This window comes from Labrus mixtus, chromosome 6, assembly GCF_963584025.1.
Source record: "Labrus mixtus chromosome 6, fLabMix1.1, whole genome shotgun sequence".
Classification (NCBI taxonomy): domain Eukaryota; kingdom Metazoa; phylum Chordata; class Actinopteri; order Labriformes; family Labridae; genus Labrus; species Labrus mixtus.
The window spans coordinates 18,404,507-18,430,626 of NC_083617.1; the positions used below are offsets into that span (position 1 = coordinate 18,404,507).

The window sequence follows — 26,120 nt, forward strand, 5'->3', positions numbered from 1 at the left end:
TCAGTTACTACTCAGAGACAAGAAGGTATAGGAAGGAATGAGTCAAGATTTTACAATGCAGCCTTGTTGATCTTAATCCTGCTCCACATTTTGGGTCTATAAAAAAAACGACAAGTTATGTAATTGCCAAATCATATTAATAATACAATTGTTTTTATTTGCAGTTTTGTAAGTAAGCCTTATGTTTTCTAAAGAGAAACCATTTTAAAAGGCACAAACTTTTACAACCCAGGGTTGAGTGTGTGAGGTGCTTATCTATCCATTCGCTTGCTGGAGACGATACTGGCAGAACCAGAGACGTTAGCAAGGCAAAGAAAAAAAATGTGGCAGCCTGAACATTTTTGCAGAGGCATAAAACCTCTCACTGAATATAAATGGGAAAACCTGTGAGATAGCTCTGTGGAATAGATCATCTGTCACTGCCAAGTTTGCATAGTCTCAGCAAGTTTCTTGAAAAAAAGAAAAGAAAAGAAGACGCTTTTGTTCATTTGACTGCAAATGCAGACATCGTGCAGTGAAGAAAAAAAGGCATGACGCTGCTTGTTCCTGTGAAATTCTACTTTGAGAATGTAGAAGCAGCCATGTCAAACCCGGGGGAGGCCAATTTCCCAGATGATCCATTGCTTTTCAATCTGTCTTTGTGGAAAAGGCCCAAATTAAGCCAAACAAGAGAGTAGGAGGGGGGTTCTAGTTAACAACAAGCATATGTGGTGTTTAACTAGAGCTTCTCAGCTGTGATACCTGACACAGAGTCTGTTAGAGGAGAGCCAAAAACTGGAGAAAAGAGAGAGAGGAGATAGATAGGAGGCCTGGCAGTGACGAGCCGCTGGCAACCACCCCGCACAGACTCGCAAGCAAACACAAGAATATCCGTCGCACAGTCACTGGAAGAATCTCATCTAACTCGCATCTGTGAGAACTACGGGCACCACGAACACACTCTTTAGAACATGCGCCATGCATGTGCACACACGCGTCCTAATGAGGAGAGCATTTGTTAACAGTGCCAACATCATAAAAGCTCCCTCACTGTACTCCTGCCTGCATCTCTGTTCTCGCTGTTTCCAAGGCGACTGCAGCACATTGGTATTCTGAGGGGACACTTCATAAGCGATTGTGAGAGAAAGAGAAAGAGAAAAAAAGAGCACGATAAAAAAAAGGCGACATCATAAAGATGGAGATAAAGTAAATACATATGTGTAGAGAAAGCAGAGAGTGATAGAGGCAGGGGCTAATAATGCAGAGGAACGCAGTGCAGCATGTGCACCGAGAAAGGTTGATGGGTGAGAGTATAAGAATGTACATTCATATTGACACCATTTGTCTTTGTTGTTTCCAAGGCGGATGATATAACGATGCCATATGCGATTAGGGGACGTCCGTGTGCCATTTTGCGCATGTCATAAACACTGCATGTACTGTATGGAAGTAATCACACAACACAGCGTTGATCTCACATGAAAGGCTGTGATGTTTACAGTCGTGACCCATGCAAATGCGAGACAAGAAAAAGCTTCCTTACCCATAAACTCGATGCCCAAGTGATCTGTCGTTCCAGGCAGCAGGGAGAAGAGGGGGAGAGGGAAGAGAGGAGAGAGAGAGAGAGAGAGAGAGAGAGAAAACCAAGTTATTATTAAGAATAGTGTCCGTTAGCATTGTGTCACAGCGAATAGCCAGATCATAACTGACTTGTTGTTCTTTCATTGAAGCTGCTGTATCTGTAGGTTAGCCGCTGTCACGTGGAGTCGGGAGACACATGCTCATAATCATACAAGAAAGACACACACATGGACACACACTTGTGTTGCTGTATTTGTGAGGACCCTGAGTAATGATGAAGATGTATTCCTGGACTCTAAACTGAACCCTGACCTCATTTTAACAGCCTCTCTCTCATTAAAAGAGAAGGAGTTATTCACTCCGCCGGATTTTAAACAGTCTTTATCTCTTTTGACAAATTAACACTGAGCAACTTTTGAATCTTAAGATGACAGCAGTTTAAGATTGTTTGTTCATGATACCAGGCTTATATCGTTTTTAAAAAAAAAATCTATTCAACAGTTTCATGTCGAAAAGAAATTTAACTTCACATTGCTTATTTGGCAATACACATAAAACATAAATAAATATGTGCTTCTTTTGGATTAGACATTTTCTTGGTAAAACTTGATGTCTAAATATTTCCCACAATGCATTTCAAGGGCTGACAGCTGGGTCAGAGATGAACATTTGTTAACCTATTTGCCACACTCACTAATCACACTCATTCTCACACTCACACTGAAACTCGAGTTGGTAGCTGAAAAAAGAGACGTGTAAGAGAACACTCATACAACCACTCACAGAGGACATTGTGGTCGAACAAACTTATATTTTCGTCAAACTCTTAATGCATAACACTTTTCAGTGTTTTGTAAAGAGTAAAGGAATTGACTGGTTTATATTCTGTGGTGCACTTACAGTACATGATTGTACATTAATGCAAAATGTATTCAAGTTACAATTTGTTTCTGTTTAATGTTGATTTGTTTGATTTGGCACTCTTTGTGTTTACTTTGGTTCTACAATGAGATTTGATTTGTGACTAAGCAATAATGAAGTAGTGAGGTGAATCCCAAACTGATTTTTGAGCCCTAAAAATTACCATCTTGCCTTCCTGAATAAATTTTCTTTGAAATAATGCATTAAATAAATGTAGTTTCATATCTGCTCATTGCTACAGTGACTATTCTGAGCTCTATAAGACTGTTGATATCCATCTCTCTGACTTCAAGGTAATCTAGAGGAAGTGCTGAAGTGCTGTCTGTGGTGTCACCGCTGGCTTTCACCGCACAGACAGTGACTTTATCTCCTGAGTGGCCCTGCCCTACATCTTAGAGTGGGTGAGCTGGTCTCTTCTAATGCCAACAGCTCTGTCCAATCTGCCCCCAATCTTTTCAGGGAATGTTAGCAAGGATGTAAGCGGATCATTTTTCACTTTACCAATGACCCAGAGACCTTTCTCCTCCGCCTTCTTGATTTCGCTCTTCAAAAATACCTGTGATGCAGGACAGGAGGGGATGAACAAGATAAATGCTGCTCTCACATGAAAGCTTTTGAAAAGACCTACTTTCAGGTTTTGAAAAAATATTTGTCAACTTTCCAGTTTGTATAACAACCTTAAGAGAGAGTGGACAGGGCCTATATATTTATAAAACTGTTGAAAACCTTGGATCACAAAAGGGTATAAGAAAGATATTTAAGACTTTTTTTTAAAATTATATAATTACACAAGGTCTTCCTTTTAATCTGTCGGTCAAAACATGCCCAGAAACCCTTCACTTTTAATGCCCATAGTTTCCCCAAAAAAATGTCATCCTGTTGTTTGCCTGCCAAAATTTAAAGGTCACATTTTATACTCCTTTTCAACCAGTTTAAATAAGTCTCAGAGCTCCCCATAACATGTCTGTGAAGTTTCCTGCTAAAATTCTACTCTGATCCTATATTCTATCATTCCTAAAAAATCCTCTATTTCAGCCCTTCTTAAAACAGGCTGTTGCTGTGCCTATAGCTTTAAATGCAAATGAGCTGTGTTTGACCACGCCTCTGTGGAAGGGCTTGGGTGGCTCTTCTTTCTTGCACCATGCCCTATTGTTTACGGTAAGAAAGCAGACTCAGAGAACAGAACAAACACCTAGATGTGGGAGTGTCAGCCACCTAGGGGAGGGGTAACTCCAAACGGCCTGTTTGAGCACACATTTTCTGAAAAGTGGAGCAGGCAAAAGATGGAGAGGATGGACTTTTTATCGATTGGCGATTTGTAGACAGGCTAGGAACACATAAGTGTAAGAAAAACATGTACATTTGATTTATATATGACCCTTAACCTTGAGGTTTTTTGTTGACTAAGACAAAAATCCTTTATTTGTCTGCCATTGTCTGCTCAAGTTTGTATATATTGTTTTCTTAAGTGACCCCACCGACCTCTACAAATCCAACAGAAAATGACAGTGTGAGCTATCCTCTGAAATTCTGCACTTCTTGCAACCCTATGGGTACAACTATAAGTGCTGCCACTACCAGGGTTAGAAACTCAATTTCCCATGGAGCTCAATGAGTAGAGCCTAGCACTAAAGCTGCCAAGGTTAGGGATTTCATTTTCTGTGTAGCTCCGTGGGTACAGCATATATCAGCACCAGCACTGTCAGGATATGAGCTTCAGTTCCCACCGGGGCAACTCATACTCAAGATGTATGCACAGCTGCTACTGTAAACCACTTTAGATGGAAGGGCCCACTACGTGTCAATTGCTAAATGTCTTCTGTGGGAACTGATGGCCTTTGAATCATTAGGTTTGCCTGCAGATACCACTGGAGATGTTATATCTGAGTCCAAACATGCTGAAAACTTCCCCAAAACAGGGAAAGGTTATTTCCCCACCACAAAGGTTTGTCAAAGGGAGGCACAACATGAAGGAAGCTATACTCCTTCTGACTCAGGTGTAATGTGTAGAAAGTATATGAATATTTCCTCTAATGTAAAGGTCTGACTTTATGCAACTTGAAAGTGTTTTTAGATTCTTTATTTAAGCCGAGGGTCAGAATACTTAGTGTCTTACTCAGTGTTGGTAAGCCTTCTGTATCCGTTGTTTGTGCTCATGCAACATGGCATACATGGAGTCTGAAGCCCAGTGAAATAATGTCCTTGAAATTTAAGTCAAACACAATACAAGAACCTATACATGAAAACACTGAGCAAATCAATGTGGCATTTTATATGAAAGCAGATACTCCCCACTGTGCGTATGTGTGTGTGTGTGTGTGTGTGAGTGTGTGTGTGTGTGTGTGTGTGTGTGTGTGTGTGCGTGCGTGCGTTTGTGTGTGTGTGTTGCTGTTGGTCTACAGCCTGAGGCAGAGGAAGGTGTGGGTGGCAGGGAGTAGGTAGCATGTCGCCCTACTTCCCTTCCGTGTTGATGCACATGTGGTGACTGGATATTTGTGTGTGTGTGTGTGTGTGTGTGTGTGTGTGTGTGTGTGTGTGTTAGGTTCCTGCTGCTGACTTCCATCTCTGGAGTGAGCCTCACAGTGGAAGACAGATTAGCTGACCTCCACTGAGACACACACCCTACTGTCTAAATCAACATTTATAGCAGCCTCCATGTGATTTTTAACCTTCACCTGGGGACTTCTCTATGTCACCTGATTAATCCAGTGCAGCCCAGGCAGACAATCAGAATCAGAAAAACTGGCTAAATTAATCTGGCTCTTACCATCAGGAATGACATCAAATGTTCCTGCATGCAGAATTTTTTTTTTTTTTTTGTGAAATACAAATGTAAGCATTGCCAGTGATGTATTTGATGCTCTTCTCTAAGGGCAGCTATGACCAAGTACTTCTGCTTCGTTTAAAATAAATATTTTAAATAAAACAGTATTCTAAATCAGTAGAGGTAAGAATACATCAGAGGTGGCATCATTTGATTTAAAGAAAAAATAATAAGACTGACTCTTCAGGGTCACTTATTTTCTTCTGATAAATACAGGCATAAAGCAGTAACATATTCTAACTGCACCTCAGTCATCAACACACTTGATTATGTCACTTTGATTGACAGATTGAGACTGGTATCTATGGGACTATGTTGGACGAGTTCACTGCTATCCATCAATAAGGCAAATGTCATGTTTCAAGGCTGATTGGGTTTCTTTGACATGATTAATTACACGTGGTGTTCCACAGGGCTTTGTGCTAGACCTCGTGATATTCTATTAGTTACAGTGCGTTACCCTTTTTTGTGCCATACACACAAATACCCAGTTGTAATCGGCTATTAGACACCAAAAAAACTCCTGTGAAGATTTCATTTATAAAAAGTTTGAAACAAAAGTAAAAAGATTGATATTGGAATGTAGCCTTGTTTTCCAAAATGATCATCTAAGATATTTTCATATTGGGTTATGTCAGTGAATATCAGTATGTTATATAGATAATATATAACGTTTAGCGTTTATGTTTAATTTCAGCTGCTTTTCTTTTGAAATGTTCTGTTTTGCTTTCTTAACAGCCTCAGCATCCAACCATTTCTGCTCCTAAGAATACTCTTTTCCTCAGCAGATTCCCCAGTGAACCTTTTCCTTAATACAGATAATGTTTGCGTTTGTGTGTCTACACGAACACTGAATACACACACACAAACAGGCATAATAATGTTCTTCGTTCTCTTCCCTCAGACAGATAAAAAATGATTTATTCTGCAGATGGGCATGAGGGAGTGATTGCATCATGTTCACATCTCAGCCTGACTGATAGCTTCGCTCTCCAAGTGTGCAGAACAGAGACTACGCTACATGCTATTTCCAATTAGTGCCCAGCGCTCTTTAGAGAGCTGGAAATAAATTGATATTTTGACAGATGGAGGCTCTGAAGAAGTGGAGGGAAACTAAATGATGGCATTGCATTGTCCACTTTTTGAGCCATGATTAATTTCAGCATGAATAAGTCACACAATGATGTGATGGGAAAGGAGAGTCTGTGTCTCTCCCTTTGGCTCTCTTCTGCTCTTTGTTACACAATAATTTGTTGTTTACAAGATTCTTTCCAGGTGCAGGTACACATCCAGTGGGATCATAGCTTGTTTTTGTGCAGTGAAGTAAATTAAATACAAAAACATCTCAAGCATTTATAATCATCAGAACTAAAAAATAGTCATATTCTAATATGAATGGAATCTTAATTCCTACCAAACAATTATTTTTTGGGGTAAGAAAGTGAGAGAACATATTTGAAAAAATAGTCCCCCCCAAAAAAATGAATCTGTTATATCTGCTGACCAAGGGTTTTGTATTCTGCTAATAATAGTGCAGCAACACATTCTGTTTCCAAAACTGTCTTGTCTCTAATCAGGTTTTAAAAGTCTCATTACTGATTGCCATTGTTGAATTTGAATCTTGTCTTACAATAACCTGTTTGATCATTATATCACTTGTTGTTTCTCTCTTGAATCCATCTTATTTTGTTTTTGCCTGCAGCAGTTGCTATGGAAACAAGGTATCTTACCCTCTGACCTGGGAGAAAATATTTTTATCTAATCTGTCTGCTCTGCACCTACACAATAGCATTTGTCCTTAAAACAGGATTTGGGAGGAGAGCAGGCTACTTATGACTTATTTAACTACCTGAAACTCACTCTAGGTAAACATGAATCAGATAAGCTCAAGTTATACAATTCCAAATATTTGGCCTCTTTTAGTTGATGGTTCAGTTTTGTAACACATGATTTGTCATCTATGGTTGTTTGGGACTACCGATGAAAACTAGCCCTTTAGCTAGTTATTGATGTTCATTGTACCTTTTCAAAATGCGGCATGTATTTGTTTTCAGCAAACAGATCCTGTTTGGTGCCTGACTTTCACCATATACAGCAGACAGTTTAAGTCAATGATTAAGAAATAAAGACAGTGGAACATAGCAGCTTAAGTTTGAGATATGTTTCTGAGGGAAAGAGCTCGCCAGATAGTTAATATCTTAAGTGCGTCCTCAGAGTATATTTATCTGTTCTCTTTCGTCTCAGTTGTGTCTCTCTTGAATCTGCTAAACACATGTTTTATTGTTTAAAAATTTAGAACAAACCTTAACTACAGATTCAAAGATCCTGCACAATTATTTACACCATTTCAACCATCCCTATTTTTCATCCCTCAGTGTGACAAATAACTGCTTCTAACTCACCCCTGAGCTGACACTTATGATACAAATATAAAATATAAACAGAGTATTAAACACATTTAGGTCTTCTGTTTAGCCATCAATCAGGAAAATGTCAGCCGCCATAGACAATTAACTTTCTTGGCATGATTCATTTCACTGGGTGTGCCTCAAGGCTTAATGCTCGGCCTCATGATATTCTTAATACACTATACTTTTATCCTTTTTTTTTGCCTTCTTTAGCTTCAAAACCTCACTTTTTACGCAGTATTATGATACACATTTACAGCTCTTATAGGAATTAGCAGCTTTACAGATTCAGTGTTAACCTTAAAATTATAATCAAACTGATGAATAATCTTTTGAGAACTTCCCATTTTAAATCAAGGGGAAAAGTTTAAAACAGATTTTAAACAAGGCTAGATAAACACTTCTTTTTAACTTGCTTTGCACATGTGCTTTTACCTATTTATGGAACTTTTGGTATGATTTTATGTGAGTCTACTGGATGTGAATGTTTTTATGTTACTTTAGCCTCTAACCAGAGGTAAGTTTCTGTCACTATGTGATAGACAATACAATTTTATGAATCTTCGAATCTTGAAAATTTCACATATTTCCAAGCCTTTGGTCACAGTCAAATTCAAAAAGCAAGCCAAGAGGGAGTCTGAGAGGTAAGAGTGAATTTGACATTTCATTCTATTTAATCCTTTCAACCTTAACTACCCACATATTTGCATTATGGCCATTTACTCTCCATGAAAGTTTTCAGTCCATTAGACATAAATGCACACAAATTAGAATCGCCTGCTCCTGTCTTTTTTTGTATTCAGCGAAAGAAAATTCAATCTTTGTCTCTGTTTGACGGGTACCATTATTCCACGCTCACTGCTGAGCAGTAAAGCAAAGTGACTCAAAATGAGTCGGAGAGGTCTAACCATTCAAGACTACTTTTAACTGACTCTGCTTTAGTTTGGAGTTGCAGGGTTGAAATCATTTTCACTCTCAAATTAATTGACTGAGCCATTTGGAGCCTGCACAAGGACACATTTTACATAAGTAATGTTTCTAGGAGCCTTTTATTTAAATGAGTCTGAAGTATATTCATAATCTGTTCATGATAGGGGGAGGAAGTTATGTAAAATGTATAGCATGCGAAGAATTTTCAAAGTCAAATATTGGTGATTAAACCAGAGTTCACAAGGATCTCAACTGAAATGTATTTTGACTTGGAGTAATTTTCAAAATCTGCAAACAAGCCACTGTTTCTAATCAGCATTGTTTAGCAGGGAAGAAAATGCAGAAAAAGCATAGTGACAACTTCTGAGTCACTGTTGGAACGCCTACAGGGAGCTGGCAATCATCTTCAGGGTCACATCTCTGAGCATCTCTTCCTGAGGCTAAACCTACACATCCATCCGGTGACACCTTGAACCCTTTTATATTTTTATCTTTTATGCATCATCAATTTGTGGTGTTCAATGTGTTCCTGGAAGTTTGGGGGTTTTCTGTGTTGATGTGATTTATCTTTTTGATAATCAACTTTTCCTCAACATGCCTCCTCTACCTCAGCTTGAGCTTGTTTCCTCGACCTGTTCCCTACACAGTCATCTTTAGTGGTACCGTGTAGCCGTTGGGAAACTTTGTATGCCTTTGCTTGTGTGGTTGTGTTGTTTGAGTCAAAATAGAGACGATCTGTCTGATTCTATCACTTGAATATTTCCCTTTCAAGGCTATGAGATGTATTGTGCTTTATTGAAGCTCCTGTTCGTGCAATAGAATGATCATTCTCTGCACTTTCTTAGATCCATATATTTCTGTATGATTGTTCTTATGTCAGCAAAAGGAAAAATGGAAGTCTATCCTTTACGGTTAAGTCTTTTATCAAACAATATTTAAGCTGAAGTTTCAGTCTGGTGTCTCAGGTGGTAAAGCATACAATACACGAGGTAGATGAAGATGCTACAGACCTGAGATGAGAGATGAAATGCTATTGCTTTTACTGGTGTCTCAAATCCAAAATTAGTATTAACAAAAAAAAAACTGTACCTAACCTCTCATTGCACCCTCTTTGTTGCTGGGCAGGTTTTCAGGTTTGTCATAAAACTCCAAAGTGGTGAGGATAAGCCTACCTCTAAGCCATTTGCTGTCCGTTATCAAAAGCCTTTGTGGGTACATTTTGCTCTCATTTCATCAGCTTCCAGAGTAAAGAAAATGATCTGTCAAAGAGATTAATTTCTCTTTGATATGATATTTTATGCCTATTAGTCACCATGTAAATCACAGCTCCCTAATTACTCTGTAATTCATCATTAACGAACATCAGAAAATTTTAAAATTTTACATCACAGAGGACTCAAATTAACGCCTTTCCCCAATAGAACTGTGACGATTGAATCCACAAGCTAATAATGAGGCTTTAAATAAGCTAACCTTGTAGCATATGCTTCATGATGATCACCATTACCAAACATACCTTAGATAGCTCATAAACCAATCGGCATTATAAAGCATGCCCATAGATTAAAGTTTAATTTTCCAAAGGTGTCTATAGCACTGATTACACGGCTTTGCAGAAATGTAAAGGAGAAATTGAGCCAGCCAGCCTTCAGATGTAGCAGAGGAAGGTCAGCCAGTGAATCACTGATGCCTCTGGGGCTTTTTTGGAAACCAGGAGGAAGGAAAGAGAGGGAGAGAGAGAGAGACACAGAGAGGAGGGTGGCTCGCCGACAGGCTTTGCAAGGATGAATGAGTAAGAGAGGAGGAGGTGGGGAAGAGTAAACTGTTCCCAAAAGCAATGAAATGAAGAAGGAGGCAGGATGAGGGGGATGAAGAAGAGAGGCAGAAAGAGAGAGGCAGGACATGTCAAAAAGAGAGTTTGGCTAGTTCTGGTAAGCGATAAGGAAAGTTGCAGAAGGGAGTACATGAAGGGCAGGGGGGACAGACTGAGATAAAGAAGAAAGAGAAGGAGAGAATGGATGGAGACAGACAGAGGGTAGCCCATGATTCAGCAGGGCAGGGCACATGTCGTATACATAGGTCACATACAGTTCACGACTGTCATTCCCTGTCTCTCATCCTGTCCATCCCACCTTTTTCGCTCTATATTTCATTACCCAGAGTAATTTCAGAATGCTAGATAAATAACCAATTCCTCCACTCTTGACTTGGACATGATGATCCAGCCTACATACGGGGCACAGGAAGTTTAAAGAGTTGAGATGACTGCTTTTGAATGGAGTTTTCTTGAGTGAAAGTTGGCAAGTCGTTTTAAATATTCCCTGGGCCCTGATCAAACATCCAAAATGAATTTACGATTTTTTTTGTAGGATTTTAAAAGTACGAATGAGAACAAAGCAGTTGCACCTGGAATTCTGCGCTAACTCAAAGCATCTTCTCCCTTTTTCAGATTTTCTATATAATGGTTGCATTAAAATGTACTCGTGGCTGAACTCATGTCAGCGTTGTTCCGTTGTCTTGCTCCTTTTATACTGACAGTTGTAACTCATTGTTTCATGGGTCGAGTAATCCTGTAAGAGCACTTTGAGTAAAGGAAAGCAAAGGAAGGTAATCTGAGGATATCTGGGGTTATTTTTATCTCACCATCTATAAAAGACCAGTGTTCCCCATAATGCAAAGTAGTTTAATATGGCCACACAACCCGAGCAGTGATCCTTGATCAGTACTCTTGTTCTTGGGAGGTTTAATGACTCCAGGCTATTGGAGTAGAGCCACATTGAGGTGCACCAAAGGCAAAGCAGCGTATCTTAATGTACTCAGACACTTATCTTCAGTCAGGCTGAACAGAGGGGCCCAAAAGATACATGGTGGGATGAATTCAATCTTATAAAAATAGAGAAAGCAGGAAAGAAGACAAGGAAAACAGGGGAAGATGGATGACTGGATTTAGGAGGTAAAGGGTTGTGAAGTAGAACAGGTCAGTTGGAGAGAAGTCCACTGTTTTTCCAAGCTTATAATTAATCATGTTTATGGGCGTTCACAATGCAATTAGACTACTTCTCCAAGCGTTGAATTTAATTTATTTAGGAGGCACTTAATATTCCAAAAGACTTAAGTTTCACCTATGTAGTTTCTATGTTACATCTAAAGTGATTATGAAAGCTCTAAAATCAAGTATGCATAACTTATCTCAATTATATTAAACACTCTAATACATTTTTCATTTAAAGGCAGGGTTGGTAATTTTCTCCAGATATACTTTTTAAAATTTTGGTTGAAATTGTCTTTAGGTCCTGACATGAATTAATAATGAAATGTGCTCTGAAAAATTAAGGAAGAAAATCTGTCATCTGTAGCAGTTGTAAGCATGTAAAAACTTTGACCAATGTCTGCCACTTACACGAGCCCACACTCAAAGTGCTCGTGCATGTGAGGGGGCGTGGCTTTTGAGGTAGCACAGAGGGGGGGTTTTGGGTGTAGACGGGGCAATGAGGGAATGCTACTTTCAAACTCACTCATGCTAGTTTTCGAAAATCTATTAATGTACATCTGAAATGTAAGCAGTGATGGCCAAAGGTATCTCTGCATATTAAAGGGACGCATTCATTTCTGTTTGGTATGATCATTTATGCACAATCGTCCTTTTTTGAAACACCTTATTATGATAATATTGTCATTCTCTTAATGCTTCGATACACTTCTTCCTCTTGTGCTCCTTTTTCTTGTGGGGCCCCACAGAGGTCCATTTTCGATCCCCTCTTATTCACTGTTTACATGCTTCCTCAAGGGCAATTCCTGCATAGGCATGGCATAAACTTCCATTAATAGTTTCACCCCCCAGTTTGAGTGCCCTATCTAATAAAGTTTGCAAAGAAGACTGCAACCTAGGGGGTCATATTTGATTCAAAGTTATCTTTTGATACCCAGGTGACCAAAATGATGCAGTCCTGCTTTGCTTAACTGAGAGAAGTAAACAAAATCAGGTATTTTCTTTCTCCTGGCAACTTAGAAAAAGTCTTCTATGGATTTACTTCTTCCAGACTCAACTATTACAGAATCAGCAAGTGCAACACTTTGAGTCGGGCCACTGCCTGAGATCCTCCAGCAGGGCCCTACTAGCCGTTCATAATACTCAACTGGTCACAAAAGGGAGCCGTTGTACAGTACACCATTGTGTAGTTGAGCTGCAGGCATCAAAAGGCTGCTTGCCTCATATAACATCGCCTTTTTATCAATGATATGGAGAAACAGACTAAATCTGGAGACTCTGGATGTTTCTCTCTGTAGAGGAAAGATTTGTAAAGAGATGATACTTAACTAAAACTCCCATCACTTGCACTGTCCTCCCATTGATGGACAATGACACTATCCTCAGATGTCAACCAGTAAAGCTTTAGAAAAGGCGCATTAAAAAGCCATTAGGACAGGGCAATTTAAAGTAATTTTCTCCACTATCTCTTTCTGCCGGCTGCTCCACAGAGGTCTCCTGGCCATTAGAACCTTTTTTACCTGGGTTGAAAGCAAGTTGTCATAATCGTTTAACTCAGTGGAGCTGGTATTACGAGTGCTGTCATTAGATGAGACAGTTACTTCTATTATTAAAGTTGTGTGCTTACATGCCCTAACACACACATCTATCTGAATCAACAGTGAAAACATAGGGAACTATCTTACATAACTTGCCAAGTGGCAAGCTGTGCAGCATCATTGCAGATGTCAGTTTCATTTTCTACAGCTATAGGTGCGTTGCACCTGTTTGTGCAGTCGTGTTCTTGTTGATTGTGGAACAAGATCTGGTCAGATGCAATGTTGGTGCAAAGCTATCTTTAGAGCTGATTCTTCCTGGTATTTTAAGATATTTAGTCAAATCTACAATGCTGTTTAAGTTCAACACACATCTTTGAAAAGTGACTACTTACAAGCAATTACATTGCACCCAGATTATGAACCATTTAATAAGCAATAGTTGCTCTTTTCTTTATTGGAGAGAAAGGAGATCAAGATAAATCCTCAACTAAGGGTAACTTTGATGCAGTTAAATTATTTTACATTTAACCCTTAATTTGTCTCCGTGGAAATAAGGAACAAAATAGAGATGCTACTGATAGCCTGGCACAGACACATACTCAAAACCAAAACTCTGTACTCCCTCATCCAAATGTGTACAATGGGAGGACAGGCAATAGGTCAGTGTTTCATTATACTGAATGATAAATAATTGAGTAACAAAGTTAAAAGGACAAAAAGCTTTGGTCAGCAGATGGAAGAGACGGAAAAGTAGAGACAAACATGAAGAATGGACAGAGAGAAAAAAAGAGGAAGCAATGCGCTATACAGTGAGACAAGGCAGCATAATTGCCTCGCCTTGTCTGCCACCCTTGCCCAGTTATTAATGACCTGTGACTGGAGGGTGGGTGCAAGCTGCGGGCATACCAGCCTGCACGGCTCTGAGATAATCTGCATCCCACTGCCATATTCTTCACTAAGCACCAGCTGACAAGACCCATACTTCACTATAAATTGGGCCTTCTAGATCCATTAGGGTTTGTATGTGGGCACGGGCAAAAAAGTCTTGATCAGACGTTCAATGGAAAACAGAATAATGAGTAAGAGGAAATATTCAATACTGTGTGAAGCAGATGACAAAAGTATTGTTTTTTATATTCAATCCAAACAATTTTGTAAATATTTTTGGAAGCCTAGTCACACAGGGGCGCACTCAAGATGAATTGCTGCAATCAATATGAATTTCTATTCTTTTCTCTTTCTTTCCCCCCCCTCTTTTCTGATTGCTTTCTTTTTCCCTGTCCATTTCAATAGACGGGTGGAAGGTAAATTGGCCTCAGCCATCAGTATCCATTAGACTCCATTGAAATAGTCGATTTTGCATTGCCTTTGAGTTCACCTGCAGTGAGACGAATATCATTTCAGGCAACAGAATAACCTCATGTTTTTCTAATTAAAAAGAGACTAATTCAGTATGGATTCTGTTGTTGCCTGCAAAGTGAAATATAAAGGAGAGGATCAGCTATATTTACAGTGCACGACAGAAAACACAATGTGATTGACTTTGATCAACCTATAGACACAAGGATACATCCAATACTATTCAGAGCTGCAATATCATTTTGAACTCAATTGATTCCGTTCAGTTCATTCAGTTGGATAACTTGGTGATAGAAATAAACTCAGGGATCCACATGAGGGGGAGGGGCACACATGTGCACGCAGCAGCGTTCCGTATGTGGGTGGATAATCTGGTCTTCACTTTCAGCAGCTGCAGCTCACAGGAATAGAAGCTGTGATGATGCTGTTCAGTGATACGGCGGTGATTCTTGGAGGCAGTTAAACAGGCAAGGTGTGCTCTGATGTTTGGTGTCGCAGTGGTGGAGACTGAGCATAGGTCGGCACACGGGTGAGCCAGAACCGGCCCAGCTGGCCAGTGAGAAACACCTGCAGCTCATTAACCTCTGCCAATACGTGTGTTTGAATAGGAGCTGACAGGACCGCGGTATCGCTATCAAACTTGCCAACGCCCTGCTGTGCACCTGGAACCTGGAAATGCTGGGTGTAAACGACTCTGCCACTTTCATCCCCAAAAGGGCAAACCTTAATTAACCTGAGGACAGGTGAACGCATGCTTCAAAAAAACAGGGGGCATACTTATTCTAACAGTTCTCTCATCAACCATGTGCAGCCCGATTCATATGAGCAGAAAGAGAACATTTTTGTCTTCATCGGTTGAAGACTACACCTCAGTGAAAGTAAAATGATAATAATGATGAAATGTGTTGGGAATTTGATCTAAACTGGCAGCAGTTACCTTGACTGTGGACAGAGCAGTTGGTTTATCATGCAGTGAGCAGCAGCGTGTGAAACATGGCAAGCTCCTGCTGAGGACAAAGCTTTCTTGAGAATCTAGTGCCTACATTTTCCCTGGATCCGCTTCTTTCAGTATGTTTGATAAATGTGAGCAATTTGCGTTGTTGTCAACATATGTTCAGTATGCTGATGTTTGATTAAGAGCAACACATTAATTGAGGATGAATGCATGAGGTTTTCAGGTACTTTTCCCATTCAATGTGTAAGGATTAGTTCAAAGAAATGTGTAACATTTAAGCGGAAGTTGTGTTACAAACTGTATTCCAGTACAGAGTGTCACATGCGAGCACAAACAAACACACAACATCTAGCGAGAGGGGAGGTGGTGAACACTATTAATGGAATGTTTTCATCTGCTTTCAAAGAGACCTGCTTTCAAAGACAGAACTTGTTTGTTGTTTTTAATGGGTAGTCTAGATGTGAATGTTGCCATTTCCTTCACCCCAGACACATGCCAATTAAACTGAAAGTAGTCTGTATCTCAGCAGCTCGAGCTCCAAACAAAGAAAGCAATATTACTTCTGATATTATGAAGAAGCAAATGAAACCTTGATCAAGGTTTCAAAGGCTTTCAATCTGCTCCATGTGATTGTCGGGCATTAAAGAAACTCACATCTCTCACATCTCAAGAGCGAGACTAGCTGAGCCCCTCCTTTTTGGCTTTGGTACCGTAAAGATGTCAGGCACGCAGACTTGACAGCTCTTTATCCATATCCTGGTAGGATACCAGGATTTGCCGTGCCACAAAGAGAAGGAGGGCTGATGCCAGAGACGTCAAGTACTTCTGAGCATTAAGCCAGTTACTTTCTCTCCTCATCTCTCAGACGGTGTGAATTCAACACGATCTCTGCAGAGACTCTGCTTCTCACTTCCAAAGATGTCGTGGGAGTGTCCGGCTGGAGAGGCGACCGTGCAGAAGAACAAATGCAAAAATGTGGACCACAGAAACAACTCGAACCCCTTGCAAACAAACAAACAAGCAAATGCTAACATGCAAAAGTGCAAGCTTGACTTAACAAGGTGAAACCTGGAATATGTGTTGTTAAATAAAAGATGTATCAGTGTGTGTTTGAGAGGCATGAGGACTGAATTTTCCCTTTAGTCCTAGTATAGCCCCATCTGTGGAGGATTGTCTTATTTCTGAAACTCATAAAAGCTAGTTGAGGAAAAAAAGCACACAGAGACTTAGATCTAAGACATCTTTTCCTTCAGAAAAACCTGAACGTTCTTACATGAATGATAATGTCTTTTAATACAAATCTACATGTAGTGGACTCAATATCCAAATCTAGTGTGGAATCATTGCCAAACATTAGCATATTCAAAGCCCAGAACATTACATAAAAAATAAGAGAACATCATGAGAATCACAGCAGCTTTAGCCTAAAAGCCTTTTCCATCACTGAACTTTGTTCGTATGGAGTCACAAAAAGCTGTTCGAACTGTTTTAGGCCAAGACAAGAATTAAGCCATTTGAGAGAAGTTAAGTTGCATATTCTATTTGATGCTATTAATAGTTTTTTTGTAGACTTTCCTATAAACAATAATAAACTGTATTCGCTGTTTCTTCAAGGCTCATTTGACCTAATCAGACCCTCTACTGAAACCTCTTGAGAGGAGTAGACTGATTACCAGGTGTGGAATAGTGCCCTTGTCTTTAACAGAATCAGCAGCACACGTAATGGATGGGCTGGTTGTTATTTATGTAGTCATTTTTCCCAGCATGCTGCTGAAAGGGGCTTTATTAACATGGAATCATGGAAAAGATTCAGTGAGTGAAGTATGTTTGAAAAGGAAGCAGGATGAATTGTTTTTCATCAGAAAATATGTCCTACTGATGTAGATAACATGATCAGTGAGATATACCTTTTTGTCAAGAGGCGTCACAAAGACAAACCCAAACCAAAAGTTTCCAATAAGAGCATTCAATTGAGTCCTTAGAGTATCAAGTAATCCAAATATTACAGCTGGTTTAAGTCTTTATGTTTGTGACTTAAGGCGAGTCTACTGGAGTCTACAGGGCTGAGAGTTTCAAAAGTTTCCATGGTTATGTCCATGCATTGCTATACATTACATACATACATATTTTACCATTTTGAGTGTCTGACATGAATGGAATTCTTGTTTTGCCCACGTAATCTATTTGAGCCTGATTTATTGTGACTCATTAAATAATAAAGACAGAAATGATGGGAACAAATCAGAATCAAGGACTCTTATTTCATCACATGTTGAGTCCTCTGAAAGAGCTCCTATCCCAGAACACCACTGAATAATTTTCTATTGTGTTGATTAAAACAAAGCTCAAGGACAAATGCAAGTATTTGCTCGATTATGAATTTATGTATCCCATTCACAGTCGACAACTATTGAAACACTCCAAGGTGACTCTCCTTGCCCTCCCTCATAAGTTGGTCCATGATAAAAGCATAAAGCTTAAAGCCATTGCACATTTTATGCTTCCTTTATATCTTATGGATTGAAACATGCATAGGTACAACGTGAAACCTGGGGTTGTATTCTCTGGGAAATTGGACTTGCATGATTACTGGGGCATTATCATCTGTGCTGCATACAAAAACCTGTCGAGCATGAAATCAGATCTCATAAAGATAGTGTGAATTAAATTTGTCTCCAGATTTAAATCTCTAAATCTCTCTTTCTCTCTCTCTCTTTGTCTGCAGGGCGTGATATGATGCATGTACTGTGCAGTAGATTAAAATATGCTGATTTTGATTCTGCCTTACGGGGTCGTAAAAGCTAGATCGTCCCGGCTCCCAGGCCTTTGATTCAGAAGGGTTTAAAAAGACAATGGTGGCAGAATATGACAAAGAAAGTAGTAAAGAAAGAGTGCAAGGTAGAAGAGAGCGAGAGCTCTATTCAAAGAGAATACATAAGGAGTCTAGTCTAGTTCCTGAACACTGCATTTTCCTGCAAAAATTCCTCGGTATAGAAAGTGCCAATCAGTGATCTTCCAGTTTGAGAAACAAAAGGCGTCTCGACAACTAGAGCAGTATGAACTCGTTTTCTTCTGTAATGAAAAGATTTGACGTACTGTATGTAAGGATGACAACACAAAGCCTCTGTAGCTTTGACAGATTCGAGGGAATCTTAAACAAATCTTTGATCGCAAGCACATCCCATCAAGCCAGTTAGGTGACAAACTCCATGTCGAGCCTTGTCAGCATTTTGAGGAGTTTATGTGCATCAGTGAGTTTTTGTGTTGCTCCTGAGATCCTGTGTTCTGGTTTTGAAGTAAGTTTTCATACATGAATGTTCAAATATTGACGATTTTGTTCAAGACCTTGTCAGACTTTGTTAACACTCAATGAACCAGTTGGGTGTAAAAGCGGTCCACACACTGGATTGTTGGTGCTGCCAAATTTAATTTGAATGATCCATGACAGTAAGGGTCAGCTGTTTCAATAAAAATATCTTTACAAGGCATGCATAATTACCTTTTGAATTTTTAGTTGTAGCTCAAATAATATAAAGGCTACAAATGGTCTTATTTAACAACACCAGAAAGTATCACACATTCTCCGTTATTTATTTTTTCCCCCACAAGTTTTTCGTAATTTGGTTCCCTCTTTAACTCCATTACAAAAAAACATGAAACATGATACTGATGTTCTGAAATCGGCAATCATTGGTTTAGTCTCCACGACTACTTGTCTAGGTTTATAAAATATTGTGCTTTGAGTTTCAATGCGCACGCGAGCTGTGCTACTGTAGGTAATTACATAATTGTCCATTAGTAATGTTAATCATTTGTATTCAACTTACTTAAGTTGCAACCTAAATGACACACATTTACCTGACAACACCTCCCTCCAATAGATGCTTTATTTAAGCTGCAAGATTTCCGGTCTATGTTCTGCTGCTGCAATAAATATTTCAAACAAATACAAATCTGAGTTGTCCAACTGAACTACATCACTATGGGATGTAATAAGCTGTTACATAGCTAACCATTAACCAAAGAGATTATCTCTTTTGGTGTAGACAGTCTGTTTCTCTATTACAGTATGAAGCCAAAAGCATCATAATGCTAAATCAAATGTTGAAATCCAATACTTCCATTTTTGCACCATTCCATCTTATCCCATCTCTCCCCCTATCCCTTTCCAAGCCCGGCGCAGTCTAGGCCTGTGAAGGCTGTTTCGTCATGAGCCGGGGATCCGGCCGAAGATTTCTGCCTTTTAATAAGGCAGTTTGTTCTTACCACTGTAACTTTTGCTGCTTTACTAAAGTGCTCATGATGGATAGGCCAGATCTTTGTAACATAGCAATAAGTAAGGTCTTTTTACCTGCTCTTTGTAATGTTAACAGACAAAGAGTAAGGTATTTTACCTGCTTTTTGTGAAGTGTCTCGAGATAACACTTGTTATGAGTTGACGCTATACAAATAAAAATTGATTGATGAAAAGAAAATATTCTAGAAAATTTGTGCCTTACTTTAAACAGTATTTAGCTTAAAATAGTTGTTGCCTTTTGCAAAATAGGGATCCCCCTGCTGTTATGTTCTGATTAGTTCAACCAGCAAGATGGATTTAATCCTGGATCCTTGGATTGTAATTTCTGTTTTTGTACTGTTTGATGAAACAAGAACTCTTATATGTTTAGATCCCAAAGCCTGTAAAAGACATTCCCCTTATGAATTTGTGTTGTTCTTCTTTAACCTGATAATGTAGTTTGCTTTTGCCTTCTTTCCTCTATAGCTTGCTTCTTAAATGATTTACCTGTAGAACCAGTTCATAATTTTTCATGTCTTGCAAAAAAAACTTTGAAGCCTGATATTCTATTGCTATTCTGTTGCTAAAGCCTTCTAAAATACACAGTTCTGAAATGTTTAAATGATACGGTATGGGTGATATGTTTTGTTTAGAGGACAACAATAATCCCTCTGTCTCGCCTTCTATCTCCCTCTCATTGTGTTTGTACAGCCATTGGAGTCATGACTCCCCTTTGTCCTCTGAGACTCTGAGACAGTGCGATAGCCCGACTCAGTAGATGTGTCCACTTTCATCCAGCATCACGCACTTCCTTCCCTTTCCATAGAGACCAGCAGCATGCCAGAGGTCCTTGGCAACATTTGTCTGCCCTGCTGGTGAACCTTTTTGGCTGGCACAATTCGATTCTCGCTCCCATCTGAGGCCGGTGCCACTTAGTGTTAGGAGATGAGTTGGACACAGAACTGTAGGCTGGAGAGAAGGGATGAGGTCTGACGCCTGGACATGATGCGTGTTGAGGAAAAGATGGCACGGAGGAAGGTTAGAAAGAGACAGATGGGGGCGAGTGGGGGCTGTCAGGAGGGACATTTGGAAGAGGGGGAACAAGGATGTCAACACTGGGGCGAGCACGAGACACAAAGGTAACCCTCGAAATTAGGATTTGATGAGCTGCGAGCAAGAGGAGTCGAGGAGAGTGATGCTGTGACAAGATTATCTGAGGAGGGTGAGGAAAGAAGAGGGAGGCCACAATCTGCCACTCTTCTTTGCCGAGTTTTTCACTTACCAACTTTTTGAAGCAGGAAGTAGTTGAGTAAAATGGGAAAAAAAGGAAAAAAGAAAAACATGGTGTTACTGAAAAAATAAATCCATAGGCTATATGTGACAAAGTGTTTCATAGTAGAGAACAGAAAATAGGGACTTGTCAGAAATAATGAAGGCAGTTGAAAAAGAAATCGAAGCCAGAGTGAGCAATGACCTGAAAGTAGACCGATCAATTCTTACTATCAGGAATTGAATTGCAAATTAGAGATTTGGCAGAGGGTGATAGAAAGTTACAATGAATAGTTGAATTAAATCAGAAATGAATGGGGGAAAGTGGCGTTAGCTAAAGTTGATACAAACAGAAAGGTTTAGGGGACCTGATGCCAAAAAGTAGAAAGGCCCCTTTTCCCATCTTTTTCCAATAACCCACTATTCCATTACTTTAGCAATGACTTGACAACTCTCTGACCATTTATATGGAAATTCACCAGAAAGAGTTGCAGAATAATAGATTGATATTCAGTTACTTACAAGTTGAGAAAACCACTTTGAAGTTATAGTTAGTAGTAGATAGTAGATTTTGTTTGTAGGTACATGAAACATTACTGAGCCTTTGGATGCTACAGACTCTCGCTTGTTTTGTAGAACAAAGAAAGGGAAGGGCATGTAGCTTAGCTATTTTCTGGACCATAGGCATCTAGGCCAGGAAATGTAAAGTTCCACTCGGAGTAGAACAAGGGCACTCATAGTTCTTTTGCATCTTTTAAGGTCAATACCATCTCTAAAATGCTGTTGTTGGGTGAAAACGATCTCTTACTAGATAGATAGACAGATAGATAGATAGATAGTGTCCATGAAAAAAAAAGTTATGTTGGTTGTGTTGAGTTTATGAGCAATTATTGAATTCCAGAACAGTTTTAAATGAACTGTTATGTTTTTATTAAGTTAATATTTACACCATTCAAACACATTTTCACATCACCAGCTGTCCTTTTTTAAACTCACTGAACATCCTGGGCTATAATATTAATTAGAATAATTTGGAAGCGTACCAACTCAACAGCGTCTCCATTTTCCATGAGTACAAAATGATATTATGAATTTGAAGCTGCTCTAAATTAACTCATCCTTCGTAGTTTGAAATGTGATGAAATTTGGCATCAAGACAATAACGAATAGACCAAAAAGTAGTTACTCAAGAGGAAACCATTAAAATAATATTTTGATGCAGATGATGTTGTACTAGGGCATATTTATCCTGCTGTTAGACATTTTTAAAAGGTACTAATTACTTCAACTGAGGTGAACTTTCCAAAAAAGATTGACAATATTTCAAATACACTCTGGCTTGTGTGCTGGTTAAATTGGGTCTCTGCTTGGAGGAGGGAGGGGTCAACGATTTGAATAAACAAAACATACACAAAGATGATAACGTCTTCCAAATGATAATCAGATACAGTGGCACCAACATAATCAACAACTGTTTCTATCTGACATTTGACAAATTGTTTAAGCGATGAGGATGGTAGCGATGCTTGGTCAACCACACGTCTGGGTCAGAAGGTTGGGTGTACAAACAAAGAGATGGGTGTCACTTCAGTGAACACCCGTGTTGTTATAACAAGGACAATTACCCTAATACTTACTTGGAATTAAAAACCTCATTATAGAGACTTAATTAATGGACTGGAAAGTAAAGGATATTAACAAAGAGCAAGTGATAACAGTGTTGTTGCATTTGCCACATTTAATCTGCATGTCTCATTTATTGCCCAGTCTTCCTATTAATCAAGTAGAACATTTTGTATTCATAATGAGAGATTTCAATTTGAAAATATTACCACTGAGGGATGTTCTTCTCACATTGGATAATTACGAGGTTAAAAAATCCCCAAAGGCATTGTATTGTTCTTTTAAATAGTAACAGTAGGCAGCATGCTAGCAGAAGAGTCACAGACATTGCTCTGCCACAACGTTAGTGCGTCAGAGGGAAGGTTGCATTTTTTGGAATATGGAACAGAAAATATTACACAGCATTGATAGTGAGTGATCATTGTAAGGACAGGAGGGCAACTTCTTCCCTTAGCTCTATGACACTTAGTGAACCAGGTAATATGAGAATACAGAGAGGAGCAATGAAGAGGGCGGAGAAGCTAAGATTTCATATACAATTAGTACTTATGAAAGACTCAAGGTTTCTTTGGTGTTTTAAAGAAAATTATATTTTGTGTTTTCTTGTATTTTCCTTATCTGTATAATAGAAGGACATTCAGTCAAAGTTACATCATTGTTTTAGGATTTTTTTTTCTACATGAAGTGTTCCTGTTTCACTGTTTGCATCAATGCTTGTGACAGACTTGGTTGTCAAATTAAATCCTTGCTGGTTTTGTATTAAAGCACGTCTCAAATGTAACCCTAGTGAGTGCGATTTTTGAACCTGTCATTAACAAGGTTATAAACCTAGATAGGTTGAAACATTACTCTGGCTAATTCCACCCAAATTAGATCCGAAAATTCTGCATGTAGACGCACATGGAAATAGAAGAGGTTTGTATTTATAGGAGGATATTGTGGATTAAAGCTAAGACACGCTTTGCTGTCCCTCATGGAAACAAAATAACAAGCTTATCCTAATCAAATGTTGTATTAACTTAAGCAAAATATGACTGCCCCAGAACAATGTCTGCGAGCTACAGCTCACCTGGGACTATCATTAGGTAAAATGTAAAGCAAATTTTAGCTAATAATCACTGACTTATGCTTTGATGATGAAGAATGTCTTGCCTTTCACTTCCCAATTGATAGATAGATTTCATCCTAGTGGCAGTGTAAGGAGAAGGATTCTTAACTAGAGAAGAACCAAGAACTTGTTGAAACTGCTGTACAAGGGTTGCAAGTGCCAACACTTTCAGTATATTTGGATATTTCAGTCTTTCTGCAGTTGTCAGTTGATGTAAAAGCGTCGTTTTGAAGTGATGGAAAATTAACATTAATCTTTTTGTCCTCCAGGCCAATCACGTGACTGCTGGAAGCTATGCATTGAGCAAAAATTAAAAGAGTATGTGCAAGATCCATACATGTTTTTGATCATGTTTGGCCCTTCATAATTGACATTTACTATGAGAGGATAAAAACATTAGTATCTTCAGTTAAGTGGGGTGCTTGGTACCCAGACCCTACTTTCCAGTCCAGTATTCCTTGATGAAAGAGGAGAAACCAGCATATGACGGTGTTGCTGCTGCAGTGACTGAAAGTGTTTTAGCAAAAGAAAAAAAGAAAAGCATTCTTCAACAGGAATATCTGATAAGAATATCCTATAACCTGCTAAATATTTGGATTTTAAAATGGCAGCAGATTTCTGATGGCTCCTTTATATTCATCAAACTAACAAAACTCTGTGTTTAAGAATGTCTGCTATGCAGGGCTGAGGACTTACTATTGAGAAAACTTGATGAAAATGTTGATGTAGTGTCTTAAAAAGTTTGACATCTTCAAAGGTGTCTTAGAACTCTGACCCCCTCTGTTACCTCATGTTTATTCTTTATAAGTTAAACTTTGATGGTATTATTTATTGGTAAAAGTTGCTTTACTCAGTACATGACAGTGAATAAAAAGTGAACACTTACTTGGGTCAGACAGGATGGAGTCCGTCTTGGGCAGAAACTGGTCACAGCGGATTCCCTGGTAGCCTTCTCGACACCTGTTGGAGAACAAAGAGTAAGGAGAAGAATTAGTCATTGAGTCAGGCAGATTTGAGAGGGAACACAAGCCACTGCACCCGAAGAAAATGCAAAAGCTGCACATGAAGCACCTTGTCCTGTTTAGAGACAAATGTAGGGAGAGCTGAGTCCTTGCGGATGTGAGCTGAATGGCAAGAAAGTGCAAGGTAAGGTAAGCTGACAGGAAGAAATGAATAGTGTGGTGATCTTTAAAAGGCTGAAACTTGCAGAGCTTTCATGAAGAAGACATCTGTCTTTTCAGCCAAAATCACAAATTGGGGCTGCGGCAGAACGGAAACATCCAATCCCCATTAGGTGTGAGAGGCTATAACCTTTGAGTTTCATGGTTCTTGCTTTGTCACAAGAAATCAAAAGATGCTACAACATATATTGTCCTGAAAAAGCTATGAGTAAGAGCTGTGGATAAATATGCTCCGTTAATCACAGACACCTTCCTTGGTCTCTGCATCAAACTTTCCAACAGTCGATTTTGATTGGCACACCCGTGAGAGTGCCAGTCACGCAATGATCATTAGGCAGCTAATGAATTCTGAAATGTGCCTGGGCTGTTCATCAAAATGTCATAGGAAAAGGCAATGCACTGTGAGAATGTCTTTTTAATTAAATTCAGCTCAATAATTATATCCTTATCAACATACAGGAGAGTCTTACAGTGCATACGAGTTAGCTTGGGAGCTAAAGTTCCAGCATTGCAGTGTAAAGCCTAATTGGGTGCCTCGGTTGATGTGGATTTCTATCTTCGCCTCGGGCCATTTGTACCTTGCTTGCTGCTTTGCTTTTTTCTCGCCCCCTTGAGGAATATGCAAGTCTTATACATGCAAATAAAATAAAAAAGTAAGCATCAGAAGTAGTTGCTGATGCCTTTCCAAATTTCACCCTGCTATATCTGTTTAATCCATCATTCGTTCACTTCATCAACCATTCAGTTTTGCTAAGTCTCAGTTTTCTACTCTACCCAACCTGCATCCCAATTCTTCCCCTGTTTACCCCTGTGGCATTTTTTCATTGACCCTCCTGGCATTCTTCTATTTCTGCCCTTAAAAGTATATACATATCCTAACAGTCTATGCTTTGGGAAGACCCCGACTGAGAGGCACCTCCATGTCCATCCAGCTGTGGACATAACATCTGTGCAAAGCATCAAGCATTCAAAAAAAACAATAGAGAGTGACAACTAAAGATTTATCTCTGTGCAGAATGATAATGGTTACCCTCTCGTTGCCTTTCATCTACAGTGAGTGATTTCATGATTAATTATTAAAATAGCTGCAGTAGGAGGAGAAAGAGATGCACTTGAATGTGTATGACTGTGGTATGCCTGAAGAGCATCTTCACTGAGGGAAAAGGGACAAATACAGAG

At 39.2% G+C, this 26,120-nt stretch overlaps 1 protein-coding gene across 1 annotated transcript in view; it reads right to left on the reverse strand.

The window, feature by feature from the left end:
- Positions 1-26,120, reverse strand: part of LOC132975648 (pro-neuregulin-3, membrane-bound isoform) — a 355,425-nt gene that overhangs the window by 38,750 nt on the left and 290,555 nt on the right. Inside the window, exons 3-4 of the mRNA XM_061040354.1 lie at positions 24,647-24,720; positions 1,523-1,546 (exon numbers count right to left, since the gene is read on the reverse strand). Of these exons, the coding sequence (XP_060896337.1) occupies positions 1,523-1,546; positions 24,647-24,720 (98 nt within the window). The remainder of the gene's footprint in view (positions 1-1,522; positions 1,547-24,646; positions 24,721-26,120) is intronic.